General features: G+C 37.9%; 1 protein-coding gene across 2 annotated transcripts in view; it reads right to left on the bottom strand.

The window, feature by feature from the left end:
- Positions 1-1,712: 1,712 nt before the first annotated feature.
- The window catches only part of SLC17A8 (solute carrier family 17 member 8), a 40,543-nt gene continuing 31,473 nt past the window's right edge, over positions 1,713-10,782 (bottom strand). The window contains exons 9-11 of one of the 2 annotated variants that reach the window (XM_011386639.1): positions 7,727-7,837; positions 3,527-3,654; positions 1,713-2,146 (exon numbers count right to left, since the gene is read on the bottom strand). In XM_011386639.1, coding sequence (XP_011384941.1) covers positions 1,802-2,146; positions 3,527-3,654; positions 7,727-7,837 — 584 coding nt within the window. In that variant the 3' untranslated portion in view covers positions 1,713-1,801. The remainder of the gene's footprint in view (positions 2,147-3,526; positions 3,655-7,726; positions 7,838-10,782) is intronic. The other variant, XM_023527299.1, reaches the window with a different exon arrangement.

Here is a 10,782-nt window from a genome sequence, read left to right as displayed (position 1 = left end):
GACTTAAATGAATTCACTCATTAAAGAGATTTAAAGATATATAATAACATAAACTATACACCAATGACATAAAAAATATTATTTAATGGAGAATCAGGCAATTCTTTTTTTCCCTCAAAATTGTTCTTTTTATAAGATACACTACAACTCTGCTGGTACAATTAGGGACCAGAAGTGTGTCTGTGTGTATATATATATTTATAAATATATATATGAGAGAAATTAGAAAAAAACACTTAACAATAATAAAGTACAAGTAAATCTATATTTTTTTCTCACAATATTACATTATTCTCCTGAAAGTAGAAATAAAATTTTCAAAAACAATAAACAGGAAAATAATTTTATTTTCAAACAACCCCTTACATGCCAACATTAAACTTTTAATTATTAAATTCTAAAATATATATTAAACGTATCCATGTTATTGCCTTATGCAATCAAATTTTTAACAGTATGAGTCTAGTTGTCCCAGATATTTCGCTCTAGAATTTCTCCGTAGAACTACTGCTATATTATTGTGATTTCCCTATATATCATTTCCAAATACAGTCATTAGGAATACTTCAACCATAATTTTGTATAACTTAATCAAGCTTCCTAATATCACCAGCTAAAACGGCTAAAGACTTTTTTTTTTTTTTAAACAGAAGACTCAGGAGAATTTTGCCTAATAAAATGCATGAACCAACTTCTTAAATTATCAAATGTCTTCGAGATTTTTAAGTAATGTGAGACATTATTTAACAACATTCTTGATATTCTGAAGGACTGAAATTTAATAGCCAAATCCTACTTCTCAGCCATTCTGACCATCAGATTCCTGAAAATTTGCTATCCTACTTAGCTTTTTCTTTTTTTGACCTCTGAATGTCTCATGCAGTCTGGGACCCTTATGATTTAAAAACTATGAATTCACAGAATCATTTGACTCTTCAGATCATATAGGAACCTAATGGTCTTTGAATCCAGCCCCTCATACCATGTTTGAATGCTCTCTGCCACATTAACCCAAATGTTTCCCATTCTCCATGCCTGCCAAAATAGGGAATTATTTAAAGATAACCCACTCTGTTTTCAGTTTTCACTATTAAAACTGTCTTCCCTATCCTGAGGTGACACTTTCTTCACCAAAACTATCCCCTAATTTGGATCCCAACAATCTCCTCACTGGCCCCAAGAGAATGACTTCAGGTGAATCCATCTCTTCTTGCTTTACTTTTCTTAGTTGTAAAATGGAGATAAGGAATGTATGTCATATGGGTGTGGAGATTAAATGAAATGTTTATAAAGCGCCCGGTGCAACACAGAGCCTCCGCAAGCAGTAGCCTTTATTAGGAGTAGAAAACCCTCCTCTGCATGGCTATTCTCAGAGATGGTAGGGCAGCTGTCACCTTCTCTCCTCCAGGCCAGATAGCCCCATGTTCTCCCATTTTCTTTGAAAAACATGGTATTGTCTCTCTTGTTTCTCTAGTCATTCCTTTCTGAATAAGTATAGTTCTTTGAGAGAAGAATCAACTGCTAATCAAAAAATGTATACATTATATATATATATACACATATATATATATAATGTATACATATATATATAATGTTCACTTAAGATAAGTCTCATACCCAGACGTATCATTGCAAGACAATATTTCTCTCTTCTCTATTGCTGATGAAATCTCCTCTCCCCCTCCCCCACCTCCAGTGTCTCCATATTTGACCCTCTGGCAAGCTGGGCTATGGGGAAGGCAATAGGTATGGGTACTTTCTGGTTCTAAGGAGACAAGAAGACAGAAGTGCCCCTAAGACGTTAGGATGTATCTGAGAAGTTTCCTTCTTCATTCTGGTAGGATGTCAGCTCTTCCTCATCGAGGGTCACTCCTCTCTGTCCTCTCCATTCCTTCTTCCGGACTTCACAATTCTGGGTAGTGGCTCCATATGACATCTTCTTTTTGGGACTTGCAAAATTCTCATGGTTGAGTTCTGTTTCCTCGGCTAATTCATCTTGGTCAATGATGCCACACTTCTCCTCAGAGAGATTCTCGGGGTCAGCCCACTCCTGTTTCTCCCCGGAAGCAAAGACCCCATAGAAGATGACACCACTGTAGTGGACCAGGGCAGCTATGAGGAACACATTCTGCCATTCCTCACGGGTCTAAATGAGGAAACACAGTACCAGTTAATATTTTAACCAAAACCAGAGATCAACAGCATGTTCTGGCACAAAAGAAGCACCTGGTTCACCCCAAAGGCAGCACTCTGCTTCTTGGGAACACGTGTCAGAAGCGTGCCGGGGATCCAAACAGAATTTGAGTGTTTAAAAATGAAAGTTAAGACTATAATGAATATGCATTTTTTAATTTAGAGAAATGCTTTACAAAATAAACATCATGTAAAACACACGCAGCACCATTTCATAGCTCTTCTAAATACACTAATGGGGTTTCCACTCGCCTATTGGGTTAAATTAAACTTGCTTTAGGAACTCATCATTTTAAATATCAGAGGTCTCCTTCTTGCTTGCTGTTGGATACATAACAATTTGAGCCATGAAAATGCTCAGTCTTGACTGTCAGTAGCTTATTTACAATCATGTTTTCTGTGTAAAATACAGTATCACAAAATAATGGCACTTGTGTTTAAGGTTAAGGGAAGATAGTATCTGAGATTTAATACTCATGTTACTGATCCTATCATCTCATGAACAGAGAGGAGAAAACATTAATCTTCTGCCTATAAAAAAAAATCCCAAATCCCAACTTTCTTTTCTATCAAAAAACATGAAAAGTTGCCTCATACTTTCTTCTCCAGGAAGTCATATTTGTAATAGGCAATCCAACTAAAAAAAACAATAGTTGGGTAAAAACGCCAAAATATCAAAAAATTCGTATTTGCAGAAAGCAGCATCCTGAAACTTTATCAATGACAGAGGTGAAGAAACCAGAGATCAAGTGTCCCGTGGTTGAACGCTGGATGGAGCTGGGATCCTCTTCTTCCATCCGCCTTGGTCTAAATGCACAATGGTTCAATAACAACTAAGTGTCACACCCTGGTAGGTTCTTACGAAGGGTCACTAATGACTCGTTTATTTCTTCATAATACAGAAATGTTACAGCACTAACATTTTTATGCTGGAACATGCTAAGCAATAGATTGAATGGGTTATAAAGCTTAATTACTTAGAATTATAAAATGATCTTGAATACTTTTTAATTTCTCCTGACTTGATTGCCTCAGTTTCTTACTGTGTCTCGAAATGGTCTATACAGTGTTTGCCCCCACTACACACACATTTTATTTCTTTGTTGAGGAAATATGGAACCAAAATTAATCAGCCCTGTTGCTATCAATAAATGATAATTAAAAAAAAAAAAGAAGAAAAAGAAAGAAAAGAGAAATAGAAGAAGCTCAAATGACTTAGCCAAGGTCAAGGACATACCTATTTACAGGCTGGGGTAGGGCCTTGAGATTTCAAGTTTATAGAGTATTTCAGTCCTTTGATACTGTAACCCACAGCCCCAGAGGAGACCATTACCTTGTGCTTGGTCATTGCACCGACAATGAGGGGACAGACCATTCCAGACAGGGTTCCCACTCCATTTGAGATGCCCATGAGAATGCTGGCATAGCGGGGGGCAATATCCAGGTGATTGACATTAAAACCTACAGTGAAGCCAAAACCTCAAAATCAGAGTCAAGAATAGAATTCCAAATACAGTTTGGAAAATACTTAGCTTCCCCCCAATGCTCATCAATCTATGTACTTTCTTCTAGCACATGACTAATGGATACTTCCACCGAGAGGGCCGGGTTGAGGATTGCCAGGCTATGCCTGCACAGAGCAGAAAAATGTGCTGTGATTGATTAGCAGTGTCTACCCTGGACTTTCTGTGGGGTTCCGAACTTCAAAATAATAGTATTTGGGGCAATACTGAAAAGCTAAAAGTCTGGATCACATTTATTCAGAGTAAATAATCACACAATCACATTCAGTGTGATGAGGACCAAACCCTGCCTCATTATATCCTCCCTCCCAGGCCTCAACTTACTCCTAAAAGGCTACCACAGGTAAGTGTGCCTTAGTGGCCACGTGGCATAGGGGAAAGGGTACTTTTTTGATAATAAACATTTGCACTAACATTGGCAGAATCCTCTGTAATTTACAAAATACTTTCACGCACATACTCGATTTGGAGTTTGTAAATCTGGGTTTGAATCTTATTTCCACCACTTAAGTCATTTTTAAGCTTTTGTTTCCTCATCTCTAATATGGGGATAATATTACCCAAGCCATAAAGATGCTATGAGAACCAGGGAAAGTATATAGGCAAGAGCTCTTGGCAAATAGCTAGGCTCTACTAACTACCTACTACCACTAGCTACCACTATTACCAGTCCTACCTACTCCTGCTGCCTTGCTGCTGCTCTAAGCAAGCATCTTCTCTCTCAGAAGATGGAAGATAATGCTGCTTGGAGTGGTAAAATAATAAGTCAGCAACACCTCACTATTCACCTGTTTATCGGGAAAAAAGAATGAGTGGAATGAAGGAAGAAGCACTGAGAACCACCTGTTCAAGTCAATATTGCCCAGAGGTGATTTTAGAGTCAGACAAACCTGCCTCTGGCAGCTTAACTGAGATGCAAATCTGGACAAAGGATTTAAACTTTCTGAACCTCCTGTTCTTCATCTATAAACTAGAATAATCATTCTTATAAAATTGTTGTAAAAATTAAGTTAAATGATGTATGTCCATTACATGATAACCAAGGGGTGAAAACCAACATGTATGTCCTTTTCTAGGTTATTCATCTGTCTTATTTACCACTATCTCCCCTGAACTGTCAGTGTCTGGTACATAGTAGGCACTTGATAAATAATTGATTGGTTAATTAGCAATTTGAGCTATGAAATTACAGCAACTTTTATTTATTCATATTTTTGTTTTCCTTTGTCTTGCTCTTTAATTCTCCATTCTGTGCAAAGAACCTGAAAATAGGATTAAAAAAAAATTTTTTTTTCCAATTTGGCACATTGGCTGGTTGTTTTTTTCCTACTTCCATTCAGGGAGAATTTTTTTAAAAAAAACCTTTATAATAAACATGCTGTCAAAGTGGCAGACAATCAGAATATAAAAAACAGCTGCAAAATTAATTAATCTTATTGTTGATTCAAATGCAATAAACACTTTATTAGAAAAGAAGTCAGAGATAAGAAGTGATTAATATGATTGTTGAGTACTATATTCTGATACAAAGCTCAGGCATCTGTGTTCAGCTAAAGATAATGTAAGAAAAGCCACTTAGGTTTCTAGCTGCACAATTCTAGTGTTCAGGGGGAAAAATCTATGAGAAACTGAGATATTGATGGATTTTTTTTTTTTTTTTTTTTTTGCAGCAGCAAATACAAAAAAAAATAAGAATTGCACAACAGCTGGGAGAGTCTGTCTTCTCTTCATAGGACATTTCTCAAAATAGGCATCACCTAACTGTTGTATCTTTCTAATTTCACCATTGTCAGCTCTCTTGTCTATGATCAGTTCCTAAATTGTGATCATCTTCTCTGGCATCCCTACTAACTCTTTATAAAGTGGGCAGATAGTAGATCCGAGGAATTATCGTCCCCACAGCGATAGTCCCTCCCATAGTATCACTGTTGGGTCAGACAAACTTGTATTCCAGTCCCAACCACTTAACTTACTAGGGCAAGTTAAGTCACCTTTCTAAGCCTCAGGGTCCTCACTGGTAAAATAGACATAGCAATACCCTTCTCACAGTTTACCACAGGGATTAAATTAAATCATGTTTGAAAAATAGTTAGCTTGGAGTAAGTGCTAATAAAAATTATGGCAGCTGTTGTGATTTGGGGTATTGGGTTTCTCTCCTTCTGATTGTGTCTTAATTGGCAATCTCATGGAAATATGAACCTGAATATTTCAGTATCTTTGGGGACAAGATATGAATCTCTTTTGCCTAACAGAGCTATCAAGAAAAAGTAATCCTCAGCACCCTACTAGAAATAAGTTGTGATTGTTCTCTCTTCGCTACTCAAAGTGTGGACCACTGGACAGCCGCAGCAGCATCGCTGGGGAGCTTGTTAGAAATACGGAAAGTCAGGCCCCACTCTGGACCTGCTGAATCTGAATCTGTATTTTGCAGAATCCTAGGATGATTTGTATGTACCTTGAAGTATGAGAAGCACTGGGCCAGAGTGAATAGTAATTGAACAATAGTAGTGAATACTTATTAATTTTGTTATGCATCAGGCACTGGGCTAAGAGCTTCCAATGCTCTATTTCCACTAGAATGTAAACTTTATGAGGACAGAATCTTTGATTTTTTTTTCATTGCCTTATCCCCCACACCAAGAACAGTGCCTGGCTCATGGGAAGTGTGAGTGAATATATGAATTATGTTAATTCATCGAGATCTCCCAACAGTGCTACGAGGTTGCCTTTACATCTCTCTAGCCTCTAGTAGAAGATATTGAAACTTGAGGATTTAAATAACATAGTAATTTTTTTGTATAAATAGTAGGTAGTAAAGAGAGATCTCAAACCCAGGCCTATGTACCTCCAAACCCAAGTCGTTAGCTGCAAGCTACTTTTACGGTTGACATTTTCCCCTCGTTTTTTCCTATTCATCAGCTCTACTGATAAGATCAAGCCCCTATTTTAGGGTAGCTTAAACCAGAGATTTCTATTCTGAGATGGTACCACTCTGTTTGATCTTTTACGCGGCCTGGAATGGTGGAGAGAGCTCAGGCTTAGAGCCAGGCAGAATGGCCCTTTAGTTCTTCCTCTGCCACCAATTGTGTGACCATAGGAAAGTATCCAATTTTTCTAAGTTTTAAGTACCTCATCAGTAAAATAGTGATATTACTACTTCACAATGTCGTAAGATGGATGTAACGTATGTAAAGTGTTCTTTAAGTGATAATTTTAGTATTACAGTATGTTTTGAAAGTAGAAAAACAACTGGGTTTCACTTTTTCACCCAGTTTTACAAGGGAGCTTTTGAAGACTATAAGACATGATAGCACTCTGGCCTCTCACACATAGTAGGCTTCTTTCTGCTCCTGTAATATGGAGATACTGATAGCACCTAGAGGAGCCGTGAGAATTACAGGGGTTAATACAGCCACAGGACATAGAGTCTGTGTTTGATCAACATTAGCTCTCGCCATCACCATTATTACTCTTACTATCTGTTCTAGCCTGTTCAGAAAGTCACTTCCCCTCTCTGGATCTGCATTTCCTTGTTTGGAAAATGAAGGCCATGGAAGAGACAAAGTCTAAAGAAGCTTTCCACTCTAGAAAGCTTCTGATCCCACGACTATATGTCAAAGGACCTGATATTAGCAGTTCTCTTGTAGGAGGTGAAGATTAAAAAGGTCACAAAAGACTCTGTTAGGTAGGGTGATCTGGTGCCGCAGTGTGAAAGTGCCACTCCACCCCAGACACACGCTTGGGCCTCTGCCTATGCCTCAGAGGGCTCACTCACACTTAGTGTCTATTTCCAAGGTGGAGAAATTAGGGGCAATTCCACCTTGACTGGGTTGAGGAACCCAGGGACCTTACAAAGCCATACCTCCTAGATGACATTCTCTAGTCAGTGGCACTGCTCCTTGGGAATGGCCTGGATACTAAAGGAAGGTGATGCAATATCCTTTTCCTTCCTGCCTCGTAAGACTTGCTGGATCTATAGAAAAGATTTGGAAACCCAGAGGACATTTTACCTGAAATAGCAAAGCCACTAAATCCTACGGCAAGTACCAGAAAGGAGATAGCCACCCCCTTGGTATGGGAAAAGCCAACCACCAGGAGTAAGGTTGCTTCCATGCCAAAACCTGCAAATGAAACAGCAGTGGGGGAAAATGTCATTTTCATGTCAGTCATCCCAAGGTCATGAATTTTTCAAATAAGAATTGATTAAAATATTTCCATGGACCTAAGTTTTTTTAGTATACACATTCTGAAACAGTGCTTATAAGATTATCCAGGTGTTTCTTGACTACATGACTATGCTACTGTTACCTAGGTGTTCTGTGAGTCTTCTGACACTCCCCTGGTGTACCTTGAACACAGAATGGTCCCAGTAGGTTCCAGCGATGCCCCTGGGGCGAGGGATGTTTACTATCAGTTGCTTCATGGGTGTTTGCTCTGTCATTTCTAAATATTAAAACTCTCCTATATACTGTCAGTCAGTCTTCTCAGTTTACATAAGTTACGGCTTCTCACAGAAAACTAAAATGATGACACTCTTAATATTTATTGTGAAAAGTGACCTGAAAGCAATAAATGAATATCTGAAGCAAAAAGCAGCTCCTTACTGCTTGTAAAACATAAAGCAAAATTCTTCCTTTTCAGAAATTCACCAAGCTCTCAGGCCTTTTTATAAAAGCCATGAGATATTTACACAGAAAATACAGCAGGACAAATGTCCTTTCTGTTCCTTTCGTTCAGAATAAGCAACTCCAATACAACAAAAAAGGACGAGGAAATTAGAAAGATGTTCCTTCTCACAAAAACAAAACAAAACAAAATACAAACATGCATTCAGCCAACAGCAGACAGAACGATGATATAAGTACCATTTCCAGGTATAAAAGTGCCATGGGAAATGGAAGACAACGATGCTTCATTCTGGAGACTGCTGATTCCAGACATCTCCACACGACTGTCCCATAGTTACCTCAAAGACGACATGCCCAAATCAAGTCTCTGTCCCCCTATTTTTTACTCCTAAACAAACAAAGCAAATCACCACCACCATCCTCTTTCTTCTTCTGCAAATTAATCTTTTATCCTCCTGTGTTTAGAAACTCGACTTTCGAGTCAGACAGACTTAGGTTCAGATTCTACCTCAACATCACTAATTGTGTGACCTTGGATGAGTCACTTCACCTCTTAGATTCCTCATCCTCAAAAATGAAGCCAGTAATACAACCTTATAGGGCACCAGAAGATTAAATGAAATTAGGCGTCCCTAGCACAGGAGCACAGCTCAACAAATGATAACAAAAATCCAACACAGATATCTCAAAACCTCTCTCTTTCTCAGCTTATGGCGTCAGAATCTGTGTTTCAACCTCAGAAATATCTGTCAAAACTGACCTTGCTCTCCCCTCCTCTGCACCTGTCTTAGTCCTGTGCTCCATTACCTCTCACCTAGACAACTTCAGTAGACTCTTTATTGGTTTTCCCATCTCTTCTTCTTCTGCTCCATTTTCCCATATCACTATCTTTATAAACCACAAATCTGATCAACTGCCCCTTTGCTTAAAACTTTGTCAAGGGTTCCACATTATTAGTATAGTGTTGTATAATAAATCCCTCCTGCTGTTCCTGTATCATTTTCTGTCCTCCCTCAACTCCTTTGCCTCTGCACGTGTCCCATATAAAGCCTTCTGCTGTAGTCACACAGCAGGGTGATTAGCTATTTCCTAAACACAACACTGTTTCATGCCTATATGTATTTTCGCGGACTGTTTCTTCACCTAGGATTCTCTCACCAGTTATTTCTCCTTTCTGGAGAAATTGTATCCTTGACAATCAAGTTCAAATATGACTTCCTCTAGGAAGCTTTCCTGACAGCCCTGCCCCTCAGCCACCAGTGGAGCGGACACCTCCTTCTTCTTACTAATCTCATAGAACTTTTCAACATTCCTTATAATTTTTCATTTGTGTTTCTGCCTCCCTCATAAAACTGTGATATTTTCCAGGGAAGTTACCGTGTACATAGCACAGAGCCTGGCTAACATGCAGTGATCACTCAAATAATAAACTAATGCAAAGGAAAGAAAGGAAAATCAAGATAACTAAGTTGAAATACAAGCTAGAATATTTTTTATAAATCTTGGTAAGATGCCTACTTTTCTGAGCTTATTTCTTCGAAACTAATGAAGACACGGGGCAAGCATCAATAATTGTTTTAGGTGGTCATCTAAAGAGAGTGATAAAATTATGGACCAGAAGTATTTTTTAAATTGTGGGTTTTATATCATTGCTACTTATTATTAATTCTGTTTCAACAATTTAAATTATACATGGGGCTAAATTGCTAGTGTTTTACATACTAACTATGTGTATTTTAGAAGTGGCCTGTCTTAAATAACAAGGCACACGGCTGATACTTCTTTTCTCTTATCATTTTCAACAAAGTTAATTCCTCCAAAGAATTAGAATGAAGACATTGTGTGAAGAATAATAAATACATTGGTTCATTTATGAGAAAAAGATCTTTGCCAAACAGATTTCCAAAGAAGGAAAAAGCATTTAAGAGCCTAAATGATTCCTGTCTAGAGTGAAAATGCTAGAAATAGGATTGTGTGTTTCAGGAGCTAAAGATTAAATTTGAACTTCAGCAGTAATCAAGAGATCTTTGAAAGTAAACCTATTCAGAACCAACAAGAAAAATAAAACTAGGATTTAAAGGCCAGAGAAATTTTTCCATTTCATATTAAAACAACCTGAAGTCACACAGACAACCAATTAAGCCAGGCTAGAATTTTTGACCTTAGTCATACTTTACATGTACTACAGAGGGAGGAACGATAATTGGACAACTGTCCTTGAGGATCTTGGAAATGTGCCCTGATTCAGAATGAACCAGAATAGGTGATCTGTTTGCTTTAAATGATTTTAACTGCAAATATCCCTTGCCTACAGAAGGAAAAGGAGGTGACAGACTCTAAGAGATGTGTGATCTTTCTCAGATGATAAATGTCCTCTATATTTCTTCTTAGAAAATACGAAACCAACTAAAATTCTCTAGACTATCATAGATCATACG

The sequence above is a fragment of the Pteropus vampyrus genome, unplaced genomic scaffold (assembly GCF_000151845.1).
Source record: "Pteropus vampyrus isolate Shadow unplaced genomic scaffold, Pvam_2.0 Scaffold16, whole genome shotgun sequence".
NCBI classification, from domain to species: Eukaryota; Metazoa; Chordata; class Mammalia; order Chiroptera; family Pteropodidae; genus Pteropus; species Pteropus vampyrus.
Note: the sequence above shows the minus strand (reverse complement) of the source record. Positions and strands in the feature narration are given on the sequence as shown.